The 24,029-nt window shown below is 44.9% G+C and overlaps 1 protein-coding gene across 1 annotated transcript in view; it reads right to left on the reverse strand.

The window, feature by feature from the left end:
- The window catches only part of LOC121857274, an 86,926-nt gene extending 82,207 nt beyond the window's left edge, over positions 1 to 4,719 (reverse strand). Inside the window, exon 1 of the mRNA XM_042353266.1 lies at positions 4,251 to 4,719. Within this exon, the coding sequence (XP_042209200.1) occupies positions 4,251 to 4,329 (79 nt within the window). The 5' untranslated portion in view covers positions 4,330 to 4,719. The remainder of the gene's footprint in view (positions 1 to 4,250) is intronic.
- Positions 4,720 to 24,029: the final 19,310 nt, after the last annotated feature.

The raw sequence follows: 24,029 nt of genomic DNA on the forward strand, positions 1-24,029 counted from the left end.
GAGAGCAAGAGTGAAAATTATTGTCTCCGTCTCTCAGTGGCAGAAGTGAGATATATTTCTTAATCTATTTATCTACGTGACCATAGGAATGATACTAATTCTCCTATCTCTTGGAAGATGGCCTAAGACAGGTCTCCCTATCTCTCGGGTACAGTAATAGGAAACATTATATCTATCTCGTGGTTACAGTAACAGTATAGATCCCCCTATCTCTCAGAGGCAGCTGTGAGACTCATCCTAACGTCTCTGTATCTCCTGCCGTGACGTCATCTGCCGCGAGATACCAGCAGGAAACGAACGTAAAATGTTTCCAGGGGATGAGATGATGACTCTCTCTCTCTCTCTCTCTCTCTCTCTCTCTCTCTCTCTCTCTCTCTCTCTCTCTCTCTCTCTCAACGTCCACCATTCCTAAATCCCTTCCTTCTTCTTCTCTGCCTTTCGCCCTCTTCCCTCCACTCCCTCCCTCTGTTTGTCTTTCATCCTATTCCACAGTCCTTCGTCCCTTTCTTATTTCCTCCACTTCCTTACTCTCTCCCTCCCTATTTCTTTTCCTCTACCCCCTCCCATATCTCTTGACTCTCTCTCTTCATTCCCTCCGTCCCTTCTAACTACCACCCTTCCTCTGTCTATTCTCTTTCTCCCTTACTCCTACTTTCTCTCCCTCTTTCCCTCCCTTCTTCTTTCCCTTTCTCCTCCCTCCCATTACTCTCTATTTCACTTCTCCCCTCCCTCATCAATCTCTCCCTCCCTCCCTCCCTCCTACTCCCTCCCTCTCTCCCTCTCTCCTCTACTCCCTCCCTCTACTCCCCCTCTCCTCTACTCCCCCCTCCCTCTACTCCCTCCTCTCTCCCCCCCCCTCCCTCTACTCCCCTCTCTCCCTCTACTCCCTCCCTCCCTCTACTCCCTCTACTCCCTCTCTCCCTCTCTCCCTCTACTCCCTCCCTACATAGTCTCATCACCAAACACTTTCACTCGTTTCTTTGATGTAAAATGATTTTCCAATTTCATACTGGCTCTCCCTTCGGTCTGGGAGGGAAAAACGTGCTATACTCTCACTACTGCATTCACTCTCACCTTCCCCTCCCTCACTCTCTTCCTATCTCTCTCTCTCTCTCTCTCCCTCTCGTTCTCTTTCAATATTATCAATTTTTTTCAGCGTTCCAAACAGTTTTTTTGCTATATATTCTCTCTCTTTCTTTCTCTCGTACGTAGTGAGAGAGAGAGAGAGAGAGAGAGAGAGAGAGAGAGAGAGAGAGAGAGAGATTCACTAAACAGCTCAGTACTTGCAAGGATTCCCTCCACAGTGCATCAAAAGGGCCGACAGTGTGAAAGTACGCATCGTTTTCCAGTGCCACCTCTCACACACTCTCACTCTAACTCTCTCACACACTCACTCCCTCTCACTCACTAGCTCACATTCGCTCTTAATCCCTCTCTCTCTCACTCAGTCACCCCCTCTCACTCTCTCTCTCTAACTCGCTCTCAATCCCTTTCTATTTCTTGAGGTTTATTTTCACTTAACCTACATACTCTTAGTTCCCTCTCAATTACAAGGTCACACTCACGTCCCAAGGTACTTCCCCCTCTCACTCCCCTCTCACAAATATGGTCACGTTCGCTCTCTGTCTCCCATTCCTACCGCTTTCACCCTGCTTTCTTTTTCTCCCTTACTTTCATTCTTCCTCACGTACGGAAATTAGCAGAGAAAAGACATGAAAGAGATGAGAAGAGACTTATACAATTACACACGCACGCACGCACGCACGCACGCACGCACACACACACACACACACACACACACACACGGGTCTACCATCTCCAAGTATTCCTACAACACTAACTACTACAATTACCTCTATAAATCCAGTTTGTTATACCACCAATAACTACTACCATCAACAACTATTACTACCACCAACAACCTGCAATGATGTACAGTAAGCTTACGACACAACAAAAGACACTCTTAATCAATTATGTCTGCTAGTTTGAGCTTACGACACACCACGGTTAAATATACAGCCTTTAATAGCGAGCGTTTAGTAATTTTCAAAGTCATTTATTACCGCGAAAGTCATGGCAAAGCTAAAATTAAGTTCAATGTACAGTTAGAATCACACTCCCGGCTCAGCTAAAGGAGAACTGACATGACGGATGGATGTATTTTAACAGTGCGGTTTTATAAGTTGGTATGGAATCTAGAGCTAATTTCATAACCTATCACTGAGCAGCTAACACCGACAGAGGCAAAGTTAACAGCAAAAATTGGGGAAAGTTCATAGCAAAACCGCAAATCAACTAAATTTACACCTTCCTTCCTTCCTTCCTTCCTTCCTTCCCCATCACAGCTAAAGGACAACCAAAACCACAGCTACAATAAATAAATAAATAAATAAATAAACCCAAATAAAAATAAAACACCACATCTCAAGGACATTATTTAAATTAATGTCGAAAATAAACACAAACAAGTAATAATATAAAACCCAAAAGGACTCAAACTTCCCCCCAACCTCTTATGTTTGCGTTACAGTATTTGATCAAACAACTGACCACTAAACAAAATGGAGTGAAGCCCACGGGAAGGTGTTGAGTGAGACAGTTATGTGGATTCGTCAGTTCATGTCTACTGCAATTTCCTTTTGAGGTTGAGAGAGAGAGGGGGAGGGGGGAGGAGGGGGAGGAGGGGAAGACGAGAGGGAGAGGAAGGGAGAGAGTAGAGCGATGAAAACAGAGAGAGAGAGAGAGGGGGGAGGAGAAACAGGGAGAGAGAGGAAGAGATGTAGAGGAAAGGAGAGAATGATGGTGAAATAGAAAAACAGAAGAAAACAGATGATAAAGGAGATTAAATCTCTCGATCTCACCTTACTTTTAACTCTCTCTCTCTCTCTCTCCAACGAAACAAAAATGACTACACACAAACGGGTTAAAAATGACGTAAAGAGTTCGTGTAGTAAGCCCCCCCCCCTCTCTCTCTCTCTCTCTCTGAGAGACACCAAGAGATATAACGGTACAGGTGTGAGACATGTAAGAGATAGGTGTGAGAAACTGAGATTCCCAAGGAAGTGAGATACACCTGAGTGATACCTCTGTGAAAAGAAAATGATACAGGTGAGAGACAGGTGAGAGAACGGTAAGAGACAGGTGAGAGACAGTCAGAGAGAGATAGCAGAGGTAGCAGCTAGCAGGGGGTTGCCCGGTACAGGTAGCGTGTCCATAAACAGTAGCGCGGGGCACCAGCGACTACGCTACGTTGCGGCCGCCTGCCTGCCACGCCCCTGCCTCTACCATCTGCCGCTACACCCACACGCCTCCTCCTACTCTTCCTCTCATCACGCCATCCTCCCACGCCCGCCACCACACACACCCGTCACCTAACCCTCGACTCCCTCTCACTCACTTCAAAAATAACAAGAGAAAACTGGAACACATTTAGAATTTAGATTTAGAGGGAGGGAGAACTGGTCGGGCATAATAGGCTAGCAGGCATCGCCAGCCGTGTATTGATCTTAGGGGCAAGTTGCCGGGTGTCGCTGGTGGCTACAACTGCGGCAGACGTGGGGGCTGTCTTATGCCCACCACACACCACATGATGCTCCTACTCCTACAATTAAGCCCAAATTTACTTTTTATATATAAAATAGACTTATCATAACATAGATTAAAAAAAGGTGAAGTTGTTATTGACTGTGAAGTACTGTGTGTGTGTGGTCCAGGTGTTGGGGGAATATTTACCTCTGGATTTTCTTACGAGGGAAACACTCACACTAATGAAGTCGTGTTTACTAAGGAAATATTGACCTGGAAGGCAAAATGGTTGACAAGGTGTGACCGGTGTGGTGGTCAGTATGGGGTAGCGAGCGCACCGCATGGCCGGGAGCCAATCACCCATCATGCACACTCGCGCTCCACTCCACTTCGTTTTTTATCATAATTTAACAAAATGAGATACTTCCCTCAACCACAGCAGGGCCGGGCAGCAGTGGCCGCTGCACAACGCTATATATACAGCATCTCCACCGACGCTACGTCAGTGTATCGTAGGTTAATGGTTAATGGAGAGAGGGGATGTGTGTGTGTGTGTGTAAATCACTCGTGTACAGGGCCACTTCAACCCACACCTTTACTTGCACCTACGTCTTCGATTCACCGCGAACACAGGAGGGGACTGTGGGCGTGCACACACGTCAAGGTAAGAGGGGAAGGGGACTGAGGGGGTAGTAGTAGGCGTAGACACCACCCACACTCACCTGACACCAGCAGTAGCAGCGCCCACATCACGCCCATCTCTTGCGATTTCATATTTTGGACTGTCACTTGAAGCCCCATGCGATAGGGACCATTTTTCAATAAACTGTCACTGCACCAATACTCCTCCCCTACACTGTACCATTGGTTCCACTACACTGTAACCCAAGGTTTATAAGGATAGTAGTGAGGGGTTGTCTACACCGATGGCCACTGTACCAGGGATGTTGTTTCACTGTACACTGTAATATATGGTCACTGTAAACACCGAGTTGGTCACTAAACAACACACGCTCATCGCACTCCACTCTGTCCCCTCTTACTCCATGACGGGTGAGAGGTAAGAGGTCAGGAGGTGTGTGGAGGGAGAGGCGCGGTCTCCACACCGGGGAGAGGCCACAGAGGGCGTGGAGGACGCGCGTGAGGAGCAAGGCGTGGAGGCGTGTGGGTGTTCCGTGCGTCAGGGCGCGCTGGTTCCCCCATACTGTCGCTCACTCGCTCGAGCTCTCCCCCACGCCCCCCGCGCACGCGCGCACCTCTCCTCCTCCACACTGCGCCCTCTCCACCTGTCCTCCTCCTCCTCCTCCACCACCAATGCGCCTATCCCACCTGCCTCCCTCCTCTTTTTCCTCCACCACTGCGCCCTCCCTACCTCTCGCCCTTCTCTAATACTGCGCCCTCTCCAATCACTTTCGTCCTCCTCATCTTACGCTTCCACCATAGCGCTCCCTGTCTATCCCCCTCCTTCAACAATTGCGCCCTATCCACCTACTCTCCTCCTCCTCCTCCTCCATAGCACTCCCCCACCTCTCTTCGAACTCCAACTTCTCATCCACTGACCACTCTCCAAGTAACCACCTTCTCCTCCAATGTGCGATCCACTCCAACCTCCCTCTTCAACCACTGCGCCCTCGTCATACCCCCGCCAACTCCCTCTTCATCCTGCGAATATCAAACTTACAATCCCAACGTTCACCAAAATTATATATATCACTGCGCACGTCGAAATTACCACAACTTTCTCGCGCCAAATTTACAAATATTGCGTCACCAAAATTTACTACATTTAGTGCGCCCGCCAAAATTATTCACAGCGCGCTAGCTGGTGATGACGTGAGCCAGACACACGAGTACATAAAACACCTTGGAATTGAATCATACATTCCACAGCTTGAGTACAGATTAACACATGATCAGAGAGAATCCTTATATGTGTACGTCCCCTTGTCCACCCGAACGTTAAAAACAAAACAAAAACAAAACACTATAAAACACAGTATCTCACGGTTCGAGCTAGTTTAAAAACCCTTCTCGAGCCAGTTTCGACTCATCTAAACCATATAAACATTGAAACTCCAGTAAGAACCCTAAACCTGAGCTGAAATGATGTAACATCGTTCATATGGTTTCCTGCGAAGGGGGTGAGGGGAAGGAGAGAGATAAGGAGATAAAGAAGAAGGAGGGAGAAAGAAGAAGTAAAGGATTGGGATAGGAGGGAGAGACGGAAGTAGAGGGTAGGGGAGATGGGGAAAGAGTGGAGAAAAGAGATGAGAGGGAAAAAGGGGTTCGGGGGAGAGGAGAAAGGGAGAGAAAGAGAAGCAAGGTGAGAGAAGGGAGGGTTGGTGGATAGTAGTAGTAGTAGTAGTAGTAGTAGTAGTAGTAGTAGTAGTAGTAGTAGTAGTAGTAGTAGTAGAAAATAACAGGAGGGATGGTGTGGAAAAAGGCACTGAAGACTCAGGGAGGTGCCGGTCCTTCAGGTCTGGATGCAAACGGTTGGAGAGTCATCCTCAGCACTAACAAATTTGGCCCCGCAGCAAGTGATCTCTGCACGGCCATTGCCGTCCTTGCAAGAAAGCTGGCATCCTCATGCTGCCATCACCTTCATGCTCTGACGGCCTGCCGCCTCATTCCCCTGGATAAGAATCCAGGATGTAGGCCAATAGGAATAGGGGAAGTGCTGAGGCGGATCATCGGAAAATGCATAATGGAGGTGGTAAAGGACGATGTCAGGGCAGCAGCAGGGAACCTGCAAGTTTGTGCTGGCCAACAAGCTGGAGGGGAAGCGGCCATTCACGCCAGGAGAACGATATTTGAGCAACGTGATTGTGAGGCCGTTCTCCTGGTCGACGCTTCAAACGCATTCAACATACTTAACCGCAAGGCCGCACTGCACAACATCAAGATCAGGTGTCCAAGCTTTGCAATGTACGTTGAAAACTCCTATAGGAATCCATCAGACCTCTATATAGTAAACAACAAGGCCCTAAGAGGTGATACCATCTTACAGTCAACCGAGGGAACAACACAGGGGGACCCCGTTGCAATGGCAATGTATGCAATAGGTCTATCAGTGCTCCAACAAGAAATAAAATTTGAAACAACTGGGGTCAAACAAGTGGCGTATGCTGATGACCTTACAGGAGCAGGAAAAGTGGAGGACATCAAAAAGTGGTGGGACTTGGTAACGTCGCGAGGTCCACAAATAGGGTACCACCCAAACGCCAGCAAGTCCTTCCTCATCGTGAAGCAAGAACATTATGAACGGGCAAAGGAGGTTTTTGGCGGAAGTGAGGTCAAAATAACTAAGGACGGCTAAAGACATCTAGGGGCAGTAATTGGCACTGCGGACTTCAAGACCGAGTACGTAGCGGGAAAGGTGAATGAGTGGGTTAGTGAAATCCAAGCTCTGTCTGAGATTGCTAACACAGAGCCACACGCGGCTTTCGCTGCATTCACCCATGGAGTCAAGCATCGTTGGAACTACCTGATGCGTACTATCCCTGATATCGGACCCCTCCTCCACCCTCTGGAAGAAGCTATCAGTGTCAAGTTCATTCCCAAATTAGTGAAACACACTCACTTAACCCCAGCAGAAAGAGCACTTCTTGCACTTCCATCAAGACTGGGAGGGATGGAACTAACCAATCCAGAGGAGATTGCAGCCACCGAACATCAAAATTCACTTAAGCTCACGGCAGCCCTCACGGACCACATTATAGCCCAGAACGCAACAGGGGAGGTCGTGACCAGTGAAGTAAACGAGATTCATAGGTCCATTACAACAGATCGACAGCACTGCCAAAATGATAAGTTGCAGCAACTGTTGCTGCAGGTTCCAGAAAATTTGAAAAAAAAGTAGCTATAGCGCAGGAGGTGGGCGTCTCAAACTGGTTAACTACGTTACCGATAAGGGCAAATGGTTTCAGTCTAAACAAACAAGAATTTACAGATGCCATTGCTCTAAGGTACGGTCGGCCAGTAGAAGGTTTGCCCTCCCAATGCATGTGTGGCTCTTCCTATGACGGCGATCACGGCATGGTGTGCAAGAAAGGGGGCTTCATATGCATGAGGCATGACGAAGTAAGGGGCCTTACAGCAAATATGTTGAAGGAAATCTGCCGGGATGTCATGGTAGAACCGACCCTCCTTCCATTGGTTGGTGAGATCTTCCAACATAGGAATTCAAACACATCTAACGAAAAGCCCGTGTTGACGTCAGTGCTCGAGGATTCTGGACGCGGGGACAGCGAGCTTTCTTCGACATCAGGATTTTTTATCCCATGGCCGCATGTCACCGTAACCTAGCTCTCGATGCTGCACATAGGAGGAACGAGAACGACAAGATAAGGGCATATGGGGAGAGAATCCAAAACGTTGATCAAGGCAGCTTCACTCCTCGAGTGTTCACAACCTCTGGTGGGATGGGACCAAGTGCAAGATGTTTCTACGCCAGACTCGCGGAGGTGATCTCCGAACAGAAGCAGCAGCCCAGAAGTTTCGTTACAGCCTGGATGAGATGTCGACTGTCTTTCTCTCTCCTTCGGTCGGCTTTGCTCTGCCTCAGGGGAACGAGAGTTTCTGCCCCAATTCCGACAACTGCTGCAGATATCGACTATGAGGCTACAGTCACTGAATGCCGCATAGATCTGCTGCTCAACTAATTTAACACAGGTAGGATAGCTACATATGTATTAGGATATTTAATATTAAGGTAATTAAATGGTGGCGAAGGTGTGGCTATTGGGGGAGGCTGGAGGCCACTTAAAAAAAAAAGTAGTAGTAGTAGTAGTAGCAGTAGCAGTAGTAGTAGTATTCCCATTATTATTATCATCATAATTTAAATTAGCAATACATAATAGCTGTTACACTCAACATTAAACAGGACATTCCTCGTCGACAAGATCTTTAGACTGAGGACTGGTGCACCCGCTGGTAAAGACAAGTCTATTAACCATCAATGGAAGTCTCCAGGAGAGTTGGAACAAGAACTGAACCTTGAGGCACTCTGTGTGTGTGTGTGTGTGTCGAAATCATCCAAAACAGCATGAGTATGGAGAATTCGAAGAGAGAGAGAGAGAGAGAGAGATAAAAGAGAACATCCAGGAACTTAACACACTCAAAGACATTGAAAGATGGGAAGCCTGGCCAAGGACACACACACACACACTCTTTACCACAATTCAAAGCAAAACCTTCATAAACAACAACGATAACAAGAAAGGAAGATTTACCAAACTTGTCACGAGTCCCTGCTAAGATTTACGAGCTGAGGGGAGCGAGCGACCGAGACTATGGGGGAATGACTGCAACGGAAATCATAGTGGGAGTCAGAGAGGAGGAAGAGGAAAAGAAAGAGAAGGAAGAGAAGGAAGAGGAAAAGAAAGAGAAGGAAGAGGAGGAAGAGGAAAAGAAAGAGGAGGAAGAGGAGGAAGAGGAAAAGGAAGAGAAGGAGGGGGAGCTGGTGTTAAGTTTCCAAGGTCTTAGTTTATGACAGATTCCGTGACATTATATTTTTAAGAGATGTCTTGGGGAGGGGGGGGGGAGGATGACACTAGGTACAGACAGGTAAACAATTAATGTTATAAATCTGACGAAAACACAAGGGTAAATGAGTGACTTTATGTGTTTCTCTGTCTGTCTGTCAGGTTAGATTAGGTTAGGTTACCTGTTTTCCATTTATTTTACCTCCTTTCTCTTGCTATCCTCATCTTCATCAAATTCCCTTTATTCTATCTTCATTCTCCCTCAATCCTCAACTTTATCAACGTCCTCTTATTCTATTTCCTGTTCGCTCGTTCCTTCACACAATCAACATCTTTATCCCTCAGTATCTCACCTCTCCAATACGTGTTCAAGACTCAGGATAATTTTACCAGAACCCACAATCTCCCTGTTATACCGTTACCACATACCCACCTAAATTACTACACTCTCCCCTCCACGGCTGTAATCTTACATTCTTACCTTTCGTAGCTTACCTGAGAGAGAGAGAGAGAGAGAGAGAGAGAGATATATACACGCACCACATCTTGTCTCATCCATCCTTCTTCCTCAGAGATTCGAACTCGTGAACTTTCGAACCAACAAATTTCCCAAGCACTGACTCCCTTATCCCCGAGTAAACTCCCCCCAACCCTTGTTGTTGTGTCAGAATACAAAGCACAAACTCCCACTCTTCCAACCTTCCTTATCTCTCTAATTTCGTCATTCTCTCCTTCCCACATTTTCTTCCTCTCTCACTCGATCTTTTCCCCTCCTACTCTACCTCATCCCCTCTTTCCCGCATTCCCTCCATCCCCTCTCTCCTCCACCCTCTCTCTCCCTTACCCTTTCTCTCATTCCTTGTCTAACCTCACTGCTCATATGAGAAGGACGCCTACACACTTAATTATTGATACAACCACCACTAAAGACCTTAATTTATTTTTGAAGTTTGTATAAGAGTGACTTTAACTAATGGAATTACCAATTTATGAGAGAGTTCCTCTTAAGGACGAGTGTGGCTTCCGTCGAGGGTCTTGCCAATTACACGAAAATTGTGTGAAACTTAATTGGGTTCATTTGGGGTTCTCTCTGTCAGGCGTCGACCCGGAAGAGGCACGCAGGAACAAATGCCTTTCTTCCACCATGTGTTCGTACGTCCGTGAATCCGTCTGTGTGTACTTGAGTTTATACGAGGGGTCGTGAGTCTATCCGTGGGGCCGTGAGTCTAACCTTGCGTCCATGAGTCTATCCGTGGGGCCGTGAGATTAACCTTGCATCCACGAGTCTAATCTTGTGTCCACGAGTCTATCCGTGGGGCCGTGAGACTAACCTTGTGTCCATGAGTCTATCCGTAGGGTCGTGAGACTAACCTTGTGTCCATGAGTCTATCCGTGGGGCCGTGAGTCTAACCTTGCGTCCAGGAGTCTATTCGTAGGGTCGTGAGACTAACCTTTCGTCCATGAGTCTATCCGTGGGGCCGTGAGTCTAACCTTGCGTCCATTAGTGTGTTACTTCGACTCCAACAGTGCGCCATTTAATCCTTTAATACACCCATGAAATCGTCCGTAAGTCTATCCTCCCGTAAGTCCATCCATACGTCAATCCGTCCGTGATTCCGTCTTGGCATCCGTCCGTACGTCTGCCGTGAACGTGATAACTCGAAAAAGTAAAGATGGATTTTAACTTTACTTGGAAACTAGTTTCATCACAATAAGACCTTACGAGGAATTACCTAAGTAGAGTGTTCTGGTAAGGCAGTGGAGGGCATAAGGCTATAGTTGACATTAATTATTTTCGTTGTACTGCTGCCGTTAATCGTTTCCTGTTTACTTATTAAACAAATCTATACTTCAATATAAATGCATATAGATACAAGACAAACTACACCCGGTAAAGACTTTCACTTCTCCACCTCACGTTTTTCTTCCTCACTTCTCCACGATTGATAATACTGACAATATATTCCTTGACGATGTTAAGGTATTCGACAGATTACCTCTTGTAAGGCTGAAAATTATACTGGAAGGGTTCGGAATTCAGGAGGACACCATAGCTGGCATCAGACTGTCTTCGTGACCACAAGCAGTGTGTGTGGTAAATAATGGCACGAGATTGTCATGTGTACCATTGACAACCGGGGTACCACAGGGCAGTGTACTGGGCCTGTTGTAGTTTGTTTGTTTTGAAAATGATATGCCAAGAGTGGTCAAACGAATAGCTTTTAACGTCACGATATGCAAGAGGATGCACCAAGGTCGTACCAATATTAAGGAGGAGTATCATATTTCTGAACTGGACGAAGAAACATTATTAACTAAGAACAAACGTGAAAATGATTTATGTTGACAACGTACTGAAGGTCTCAGACCATTGTGAGAAGAAGGTAAATCAAGTAACTAAGCTTCAATAGAAGGTCTTATATAAAAGTCGTTCATGCACATACCTAAATGGCGAGGACAACAGTACGACTAAAACGATTAATGGCAACAATCGCCTTACATGTGATTAACGGCAGAAGTGGGTCGAAAACGAAAAATGGCTTGGATGAGTTTCGGATCACTCATCAGCGGCAAATAACAACATCTCGGTGAACACACACACACACACACACACACACACACACACACACACACACACACACACACACACACACACACACACACACACACACACACACACACACACAGCCCACTTATGTCGGCGTGTTTCAGTGTGTGTGTCGAAGATGTGATAAATACAATACGTTTCCGTTAATTTCATGCGAGTCAATTGTTTTTCAATGATCTCATACTGCCAACATCAAAATGACATAATACTGCCAACATCAACATGACATAACACTGCCAACATCAACATTACATAACACTGCCAACATCAACATTACATAACACTGCCAACATCAACATTACATAACACTGCCAACATCAACATTACATAACACTGCCAACATCAACATTACATAACACTGCCAACATCAACATAACAACACTCTCAACATAACACTACAACAGCTTGGTCCCTTTAGTTGTATCACAGCTTAATTACAGCCGAGTTAATCCCCAGAGCGTAATACGCATATTATAGAAAATATCGCGTATTATATCCCAAATCCGCGTCCCTGCTAGAATCGTAATTGCACGGGATTAGTTGGAGTTCAAAGGATATGACAATAGTTAGTTGGCCAAGAGTAATTGAAAATAGAATTACTAATGATGACCCAATTATATTTTCCCATCTGAACTTTGACCTTTTGTAGTCTGCCTGCCTGACCCATGGTTGTGTTGTAAGCAGGATTATGTGGCCTGCGTGTCCATATTTATTTCAAGTGTGTGTGTGTGTGTGTGTGTGTGTGTGTGTGTGTGTGTGAGTATTAATCTTTAGGGCGAATGATTCTATGACGTCACTGTACCATGACTAAACTTGGGCCTATGGAAATAATCTTTAAGACATTATGAGCCTAATATGATTCACAGCCTTTAGCATTAATAGTTACGAGTGCTAGAGACAGATATGATAAAGAGGAGTAAATACTAAGCCTCTGGTACACAGGTGGGCAGTGGAGTTAACACTGCATTCCACTGTCTTAACTTCCCCACTTGTAAAGTTAGGGATCCATTCACAGCTGGATCGACGAGGGGTGTGCCAGGCGTGAAGCGAGGGATGCCACACCCCACACCTTAATATGCTAAGTGAGCCAAAACAACTCACCCCTTTAAAGCCACATCTTCACATCACATTTTGTTTCTTTAGTCAACCACTTATATTATTCTTCTCTTGATGTTAAATACGAATCTCAACCGAGATAAATTAGTGCAAATTACATAATATAAAATACTTTCATGGCACAAATAAAACTACAAATATCCCGGTAAAAAAATTAATCTAAACCCGCAAAACATTTACATCACGTGCACTAAGTCCTAGCACGTTAAGCATAAAGGATACACGTAAACAATATAATCACTTGAGAGGTACGGTAGGCCAACACCATGACGTCACCAATGTAAACAAACACCAGGGAACGTTGCGTCGCTGGAGAGAATTGGACGGGGGAGTGAAGCGGGAACTTCGCCATTAACTTTAATTGTCAACACAGTTTCGGCGAGTTTGTGGACTTTAAATGTCGCCATTGGGGGAGAGTTAAAGGCCCGTGTAGCTCTGTTCAGTCAGTAGGTTGCAGTTTCACGTGATCTCATAAATAACAGACATCCATCCATATACTCCCACCATGACACGTCTGTACGCTTGAAGTATCAGTTCCTATATTTTTTTGGGCCTCTCCTCCCCCCCACCCCAGTTCTATCCATACATCCATCCGTCCGTTCATCCATGCACGAAGAAATTTTCAATCCACTTCAAAATTGATGTTTTCTTTGAATATTTAGAGAAGAGAAGTTTAATAAATCTGATTTTAATAATGGAGTGTCCTTATACTCTCTCTCTCTCTCTCTCTCTCTCTCTCTCTCTCTCTCTCTCTCTCTCTCTCTCTCTCTCTCTCCAAATGTTCAGTAAGGCACTAGCCGGGTTGATCCAGGTGGTAGGGAAGGTGGGAGGGAGTACTGGCAACAAAATGGTGATCCTGGTCCTGGTGAATATTGTACAACTTCTCTCGTAAAATATTTAGTGGGGGAGGCACAGCGTCTGGTGGTATTTTACGAGGTGAGGTGTGGCTCACTGAGGGAGGGAGGGGGCCACTCATTGTAAGGAGGGAGGGAGGGATGGACAGATTCATTGAAGGATGGAGTGGGTGAGAAGGGAGGGGGCAATGGGGTAGGAGGGGAAGAAGGAAGGGAAGGAGGAGGGGTTTAAATCGATTATTTATATATTTTATCAGTTGTCTGCTCTAGAAAGCAGACCAGGCGAACCATACCTAATAACCCAGATAGTTAAAACACTTAAATAAAAGACAACAGGAAGATGAGAGGAAGAGGAGGAAAGAGAGGGGAAGAGGTGAAGGAAAAGGAAGGGGAGGAGGAGAAGGAGAGGAAAGGGGGTGAAGGATGAGGAGAGAGAGGGGAAGAGGTGAAGGAACAGAAAGAGGAAGAAAATGAGGAGGGAGAGGGGAAGATGTGAATGAACAGGAAGAGGAGGAGGAGGGAAAGGGGAGAGGTTAGGTTAAGTCAGGTAAAAGCTATATAAATTTAGATCGGGTTAACTTTAGGGGGAGATAAGTTATAAGGGTGGGGTGGGGGGCTAATCTTCAGGTGATCCAAATATATCGTCTACAACAATGACGGTAACAGCGCCCCCCCCCTCCCTCGAGCCACAGCTTAACTAAACTTTCCAATCTGGTAAAATAAAAACTGACCAATGAAAACAGAAGCAAAACAAGTAACACTAAACTAACAGCGAGGGTCCCCCGGGCGCCATAGAGACAAGGGGGTAGGGGGAGTTGGGAAGGGGGCAGGGGGAGGGGTGAGGGGGAGGGGGGGAAGGGGAAAGGCGAAAGGGAAGGTGGTTTGGGGAGGGAGGAGGGGTCACAACTCCCTAAAATACGAAGAGGAAATACTGATTGTGAACCTCATCCGAAATCTTGTTGGATTTACGGCACCACACACACACACATACACATTCAGCAGTACTTCCATGAATGAATGAGAGAGAGAATCACCTCACCTCACTCGTTACATCATCACTTCACCTATCCAACAATCTTTAATACACTTAAAATCAACCTCTATTTTCACTCACATTATCCTGTATCATTCTGTTCTCTTGTAAAACACCAAAATACAAAAAAATACAAAAAACAAATGGTAGTTTCACTTTACATTCTATTACAGGATTACAGCCAATCACAGCATGCTAAAAACAGTTGGTATTTGTGCCTGTACAATTTTTCAAAGATATATTCTACACAGTTCATTTCAATATAACTGTATGTTAGTTGGAATATAGAGGGGTGTGGGGGTGGGATGGAGGGGTGTGGGGGTGGGATGGATGGAGGGGTGTGGGATGGTGTGGGGGTGGGATGGAGGGGTGTGGGGGTGGGATGGAGGGGTGTGGGGGTGGGATGGAGGGGTGTGGGGGTGGGATGGAGGGGTGGATGGTGGGAGGTTAATCATCTCATATGGGTTAAAAGTCACGTGTACTCATGTGTGTTCGCTTAAAGTCGGAATCTCGATATATCCTCGAACGCTGTCGATATGATGTCCAACTGATGCTGGTTGTGAGAATTAACTGCTCGTGTACGGGGTCCTCCCTATGCTGAACAAAATAGTCTACTGTTAGTCTAAATATTAAAAGTGGCGTCCCCGTAGTGAAGGGGTTAAAGGCATTGTCTGGCTTCAGGTAAATGAAAAGCACCAGGTTACCTAATTAATCATCACAGCAGAAAATCCCGACGAGAGATTTGGCTTTATTGTATTTACCTAAGGTTTTGTTTTAGAAAGGGGGGACGGACGGACGGACAGAAACACAGACGAACGGACAGATGGATAGATGAAAAGACTGATGGACAGCATAGCAATCCCCCTCTCCGATTTCATATGTTCAGGGTGGATAAAAAATAAAACACCTTGGGCTTACCTGAGGTGTGGTGACACGGTATCCCCGAAGAGCTGTATAATCACACTTACCTGGAAAATAGATACAAAAAACAATTACGTACTAGATAGCACCTCTCTCTCCTCTCACACACCTGTTACCTCATAAGAATGATATGTATAGAATTAACCATGACACCAAAATCATTAATAAAGTTCTTCAGTACGCTGTAATGATACTGGTGTTACTTCGGTTCATATATTACTATTCTAACTTCGGCCCGTGTTAATTTCGGTTCATACAATGTACAATGTTACTATTCTAACTTCAGCCCGTGTTAACTTCGGTTCATATTATCAACAGGCTATGTATATCATGTTGAAACTACATCACTCTATCCTGTTTGTAAATGCGTAGTGACATATGTTTTAGCGGAGTATATCCTGCTATAACATTTCCCGTTTTTTATCGCGTAGTGTTACATTGTGCCGGTAGGTGATGTGTGAGTGGAGTATATTTTTATGATGTTTTAGTCGAGTAGTTTTAACCTTTTTTTCTACTGTATTGTGCTTGTATACTGTTAGCTCTGTGTGTGTGTATGTGACTATGCTGGCACCGTTTGACCTCTTAAAATTAATAGCGTCACCTCTTTTTACCTGCCGACACCACCTTACCTTAATTACTGGAAACTCCTAATCACTTCATTCAATGTAGTTTACACCGAGATAAAATACATTGTCTTTCGTTTTAGTAATATGATTATGATTAGAACAAAGAATCACATGAAGTTTGATTCACTCCCATTGATGCCCTTCGCTCGGCTGGGAATCTTCTACAGCGGTGCCATACTACTCAGGGCGGGAAATGAGGTTCACTGTTAAGGCAGGATTTGGAGGCACGTGTACACCTCAACTGTTACAATTGTATCAAGCTTCCCTTGCTGCTGTCAGGAAACGTGTAAACGAACTCAGACAAAATGCATGGGAGACATATGTCAACAACCTGAACCAACACACATCCCTCAGCAAAGCCTGGAAAGACATAAACATAATCAGAGGTAAAAACAGTAGACACGTCTCCCATCCAAACCCTCTGCAAAAGTCGAAGATGAGTGTGGGGTGCACAATAAAGTAGCCGCTGTAAGCGGTAAAATAAAAAAATCAATGGACCTGTTGGCACTATTGTAGAGACTATGCTGCCTCTGGTGGCACGTGTCATCATACATACACGATGAGCAACACGATAATATTATTTGTTTTCTTCTTTCTCCAGTTCTGTCTTCGTCTAATTTCCTTCTCAAAAGAATTTTCAATCATCTCTGTCTCTGTCTCTCTCAACTCGTCCAAGGTTCCCGTGGGGATGGAAAAACGCATATTTTTCAGGCCGAAAAAAGTCGTGATTTTTCGTTTCATGTCGGAATTTTTCGAGAATTTTGTCATTTAAGAAGAATTAAGTATTGTTTAATATGTGACAGAGTTTGAAACTGTTAGATAACAGAGCAATCAGGAAGGCAAATATCTCAAGTTACTTTAACGATCATCTCAAATTTTTAATTTCTTTACCTGCGTGTGTGTATACTAGGGTCTTTTTGTTTGAAGTAATTTAGTTCCAATGCCTTGTAAAACTCCTGCTCAATTACGTTACAAGTGACAATCTGTTTGTATTGTGAACTTTTCTAGATACTTTTTACTGTAGGTTTAGTTATACAGCATTACTTTTCTTAAATGAATAGTAGATACCATATTCATGGTTGACAGGACATTACCCAACACAAGTAATAAGACAAAAAATATGCGAGTGATTTTTAAATATAATAATTAAACCGAAAGAAACAAAAACATATATATAAGGGTAAAAAATAATGTACTCGGCTGTACTAATACACGTTGTAACTAGATGGCCAGTAGATTCCTCCTGTACAGGTAGTGCCGGAACAGTGGATCACTCCACGACAGAGCAACAGGGAGGAAGAAATAGCCGCTGGTGGTGAGAGCTGAACCGACTGGGTTTGCGTGCCCATAAGGGACATCACCTGCCCCTCAAAAGCCGTCAAGGTTTTCCGCCAATCAAGAACCAACTCCTGTCTCTATTTTCCTCGTTGGCTTGTTGGTAACGAGTAGTTTGGGTGGTTGGGAAGTAATCCGTGCAGGTAGAGGTGAAGACTCAGTGTCTTTACAGGGAACTGTGACCCATCTGTGTTACAACGTCCATTCACATGACTTATTCGAATTTACTTAAGATAATTCTACAGTAAATGAATATGGAGATATGGAGAAGGGAAACCCCAGAGTGGTAACTAAGACGAGTCATACTTGTGTCTCGTCCCTAGATGGCGTTGCTCGTGGTGCTGGGTAGGTAGATCAGAACAATAGATGGCGTGGTTCGTAGTGCTGGGTTGGTAGATCAGAACAATAGATGGCGTGGTTCGTAGTGCTGGGTTGGTAGATCAGAACAATAGATGGCGTGGTTCGTAGTGCTGGGTTGGTAGATCAGGACAATTGGTGGAGAGGTTCGTAACATGATGGTCTTTTACTACATCACTACACTCGAATTACTTACAGTCAGTCATCCTTAATTTGTCCTATTGTTGAGTCGTTCTCCATTATCAAGTGAAATAAGCCGAGGGGGGCTAATCCTCAGGTGATACGAGAATATGTTAACAGCGCTGTTCAATTTAATTATTCTCTAGATTTTCAAGAGCCTCACTTTGTTTCTCTCTCATTTCTTGCCTCTGGGGTATTGGTGATACAATGCATCTCACCAATATGTCAGAGGTTCGAGTCCTGGACCGATAAATACCAAGTATAAATACACATATTATAACATCTAAATACCTCCATATAAAGGTATTCATAAGTAGATTGGACGTAAGTAATTTCCAACTTCATTTTTCTCTAACTTTTGGTCGCAGCTTCATTAACTTAGCTCACCGCTATAAACACCGACGCATACGGAAACTAATTACAATATTTCGCTAGTTCTGCTGTTTAAGCGTGACCCTTAAACTTCATTATTTAAACCGATATTTAAAGACAAACTTAGAACATTTTAAGCTTTTACACAATAATACTTTAGTCACCCCCATAACCTCTCTCACACTCTAACACATCATAAGAGAAAACGTCAGCCTATATAAGGAACCATTCTATTTACCTAATGGACACGCAGACTAGAGGAAAGAAGACGCGTGACATGTGTAGGACCCTTCCATTGTTTCTAAGAGTCTTGTCTAGGTGAGGTATTAAATTCCTGAGGTATGAGTTAACGACACCTTTAAATAATTAACATAGATTTCATCATACTCTGAGTTGTTATGCAAATGTAGTTTTGTCAGGTGTATGTAACGGAGATTATGACCTCACTAGTTAACTCAGGGAGGTGATCTGACGGCATATTGGATCATACACACAAACACACACACAAGAGGGAGGGTGTAGGTCCAGCATCAGGGTGAACAAGACGACACAGGAGGGAGGGTGTAGGTCCAGCATCAGGGTGAACAAGACGACACAGGAGGGAGGGTGTAGGTCCAGGATGAGGGAAAACGCCGAATTTTCATTGTTATATTATAGTAGACACTGTTGTAGCTTGTGGTAGTTTGTTCAACCCATGTTGTACTGCTTCCCCATTATACTTATGTTTTTCAATTCCACTGTAATTTATGTATCTACTTATAATATAAATAAAACAAATAAATAAATAAAATAAATAAATATTGAAGTGAAAACCATGGTACACATTATGAGGTGTCCTTATTACCACCATGCTATTTTACTATTCAAGACGTTACTAAATGTTACATAATACTTCCTTGAGATAAATGTATAGTATATATCAGGTGCTTACAGGAGAGCTCAGGTTCTCAACTGGCTCACCCATGTTAATATTGTTATTATTATCCACTCTGTATCTGTGTTTTTCTGGCTAAATAAGCGCTTTTTATTCAATTCAATTCAATTTAACATTTGTGGGTATGAAGAACAGACCTAACCAACCAAACCAAACAAACCTACCTAACCTTCCCTGTATATTAAACAGAAAGGACTTACTATGACATGGTGAAATTTGAGGCATTTTCTGGACGTGAGATGATAAGGCCGCATCAGCTCTATGCAGCCCTGGCGGGTTGGTCGTTTATCGTAACCAGCAAGTCTACGTTGAGATGGCCAACCTCAAGGAACCAGGGATTAACACCGTAGTTCACTAACGTCAAACCAGCACAACACTACCAGCAGTAGTCCTTAATACAATTCGTCGTCCACACCCCGGAAGAGAAACACCGTAAGTCTGTCAGGCTGCAAAGCAGACACAATTGACTCAGTACCCCGGCCTCATAGTCAGATGGGAAACTGGTTCTGAAACGGTGCTCACTGAGGTCGAGTAGGTTCGTGAAGCAGTTTCTTCTCTTGGTGTCAAGTTGAAGAGAATTGGGGTCTTGGTTCATACATAACATTTTTGATGGGTTGAAGACCCGGGTTTTGTTATCTTAAACATGGGAATATTTACCAACTGCCATATTATTTGTAATTTTTTGTTTCATGGTACAAATATTAATAATTAGATATACGTACTTCTGTTTATCTAATATATGAGAAGGCTTATTACATACATGATGCTGATGTTCAGCATCTCTGAGGTCTCGTCATTATCTCTCCAAAGCTAAATAGACGGTAAACAGGAGCACTATAGGCAGGCACAGTCAGAATGATCGGTGGCAAATTCAGTAATAATAGAAACTTGACCTTGTTCTGTTGCCAGGACCAAATTGGAGTCATGTCTGTTGCATGGGTCATCTTGCCTAAGAAATTTGACTGCAACCCAGGAAATTTCTACCGATGGCAAATAAGTGGCTTAGATGACACATCTCCACTACCTTAAACATTTGTTCAACCACACCTGGAAATTAGCAAACAAAATTGAAGTCTCGAAATATTCCGGGTAAAAATTCGAAACTACAGACGTCCAAGACCGAAACTGAGGCCGATACCTGAAAAACTGGCTTTGAGACCAAGACCGGTCTGGAGACCACAGATCAAGTCTTTTTTAAATTACTGTACTTTCTACACTCAATGATCCATGTCAACTTATCAGGTCATATAATCATCAGTATCAGCTTTAACTTGTAAGTAAAATTGTCAGCAAAACATGGCCTACTCACATCATCATCATTATCATCATCATCATTATCATCACCACCATTATCATCGTCATCATCATCATCTAATCACAACAATATCATGTCACATCACCACCAGGTTATACCAGCATCATCTCACCATCACTCCAACACAGAAACTTCCCTCGTCTGGTCATACCAACACTATCAGCTTACCTGGACTCATGACCTTTAACACCTAGAGGGAGGTCATTGCCCCCCAGTCTTCCGGGCCACACCCCTCTGTGTACCCTCTGTCTCCAGCAACGCCTTCTTTAACAACACCTGCCTCTGCCTGGCCTCTGCTGGCTGCAACACAGCAGTCCCAGCCGTTTCCTGTGATTTTGAACAAAATCGCGTATATCGCGCTTTGTTTCAACCCTGGAAAAATCGGGTAAGGGGGGACCCTAACGCGTATGATTTTCTCTCAGATTTGAAATTTGCTATATCTGTGGTTGCCTTTAATATGGTGAGAAATACAGTACCGTAGTATAGTTAGACAGATAGCCTGAAAGATAGAACAAAATCATCATCACCATCCAAATCATACAGCCATTTTGCCACGCCATCTCTTGCAGTCTGTCTTGTCAGGTTCTAAGATCATTTCTTACAATCTCTCCCCATGTCATTCTTGGCCACCTACCACTAACTCTCCTCCTCACCACATTTAGACTCATACACCACTTAACCCAGCTGGTCTCATCCATTCTCCCCACACTCCCGTTCTCGGTCTACTGCACTTATACGTAAATCTTGGCCGATACTCTCAATACCCAGCCGTCCTCTTAGCTCTGAACGGTGATTCTTATCTTTCAGCGTCACAGTACACATCCACCTCACCATTCTCATTTCAGCTCACTCAAGACTGCATATGTCATCCTTTTTAACTGCCCATGTTTCACGGATATATAACACCACACTTCTCACACCAGTTGTATACATTCTTCCTTTCATGTGATGGGAAAGTCCTCGTGCTGACAATAAAGACAACAGTTCCCTAAACTTCCTCCAGCCTTTAATGACTCTTGAAAATGAACAGCACCCCATCCAGCACTGATCATGTCACCCAGGCAGCAGAACTCACCCATGACTCACAACACAGCAGCCTTCAGCACCCCCTCCAGCACTGATCATGTCACCCAGGCAGCAGAACTCATCCATGACTCACAACACAGCAGCCTTCAGCACCCCCTCCAGCACTGATCATGTCACCCAGGCAGCAGAACTCATCCATGACTCACACAGCAGCCTTCAGCACCCCATCCAGCACTGATCATGTCACCCAGGCAGCAGAACCATCCATGACTCACAACACAGCAGCCTTCAGCACCCCCTCCAGCACTGATCATGTCACCCAGGCAGCAGAACCCATCCATGACTCACAACACAGCAGCCTTCAGCACCCCTCCAGCACTGATCATGTCACCCATGCAGAACTCATCCATGACTCACAACACAGCAGCCTTCAGCAACCCCTCCAAACTGATCATGTCACCCAGGCAGCAGAACTCATCCATGACTCACAACACAGCAGCCTTCAGCACCCCATCCAGACTGATCATGTCACCCAGGCAGCAGAACCATCCATGACTCACAACACAGCAGCCTTCAGCACCCTCTCCAGCACTGGCCATGTCACCCAGGCAGCAGAATCATCATGACTCACAACACAGCAGCCTTCAGCACCCCTCCAGCACTGATCATGTCACCCAGGCAGCAGAACCCATTCCATGACTCACAACACAGCAGCCTTCATCACCCTCTCCAACACTGATCATGTCACCCAGGCAGCAGAACTCATCCATGACTCACAACACAGCAGCCTTCAGCACCCCATCCAGCACTGATCATGTCACCCAGGCAGCAGAACCCATTCCATGACTCACAACACAGCAGCCTTCATCACCCTCTCCAACACTGATCATGTCACCCAGGCAGCAGAACTCATCCATGACTCACAACACAGCAGCCTTCAGCACCCCATCCAGCACTGATCATGTCACCCAGGCAGCAGAACCCATTCCATGACTCACAACACAGCAGCCTTCATCACCCTCTCCAACACTGATCATGTCACCCAGGCAGCAGAACTCATCCATGACTCACAACACAGCAGCCTTCAGCACCCCATCCAGCACTGATCATGTCACCCAGGCAGCAGAACCCATTCCATGACTCACAACACAGCAGCCTTCATCACCCTCTCCAACACTGATCATGTCACCCAGGCAGCAGAACTCATCCATGACTCACAACACAGCAGCCTTCAGCACCCCATCCAGCACTGATCATGTCACCCAGGCAGCAGAACCCATTCCATGACTCACAACACAGCAGCCTTCATCACCCCTCCAACACTGATCATGTCACCCAGGCAGCAGAACTCATCCATGACTCACAACACAGCAGCCTTCAGCACCCCCTCCAGCACTGGCCATGTCACCCAGGCAGCAGAACTCATCCATGACTCACAACACAGCAGCCTTCAGCACCCCCTCCAGCACTGGCCATGTCACCCAGGCAGCAGAACTCATTCGCACAGTCCAGGGATGATCTTCAGTCTTGTCTTGCCGTGGACACATACATACCTGCACATACACATCATTTACAGTCAGCAACATCCTGCAGTCTTCCATCCACTCCACTGCACCTCTTGTGTACCCACCTTCCTCACTCACTGTACCTCTTGTGTACCCACCTTCCTCACTCACTGTACCTCTTGTGTACCCACCTTCCTCACTCACTGTCGTGTACCCACCTTCCTCACTCACTGTCAATATCTTTCTTACTGATAGCATAGAAAAAGATAAGACAGATACTTGTATAATGACAGTTTGACAGATGATATAAATACCAAGCAGACAGACAGACAGAAATGCAGGTATTGAAAGGCTGATAGAAATATAGATACAGATAGATAAAGATAGACAGTTAGACAAACATAAAGACATACCTGTAACAGCAGTGTTTCCATGCTCCAGTTGTTAATTTCACAAGGTTTAGTTGTTAACTCATCTGTAACAAACAAACAAAAACATTTAATATACACAACAGTCTATGATAAAAATATGTCCATAAATTAATAGTCAATCAGGACAGAAGTTGTTTGCTTTACGTGAACTTTCTTGGGACTGTAAACTTTGAATGCTTGTCATTTTTACCTTAATATTCCCAGTTAAATTAGTGGTACATTAATATAGTAGCTTAGACAGACAGACAGGTAGAATCCCAGTTATCCGGCACCTACGGGGATTCAGAGGTGCTGGATTAACAGGTTTTCCGTTAGTTCAAACTCGCTCTTGTGATCCCCAATAAATCCTACAATACACAGTGCTACAGTCTGACCTACCGGTAGTAAATTCATGTCTCAGATTCT

Source organism: Homarus americanus, unplaced genomic scaffold (assembly GCF_018991925.1).
Source record: "Homarus americanus isolate GMGI-L3 unplaced genomic scaffold, GMGI_Hamer_2.0 scaffold20465, whole genome shotgun sequence".
Classification (NCBI taxonomy): Eukaryota; Metazoa; Arthropoda; class Malacostraca; order Decapoda; family Nephropidae; genus Homarus; species Homarus americanus.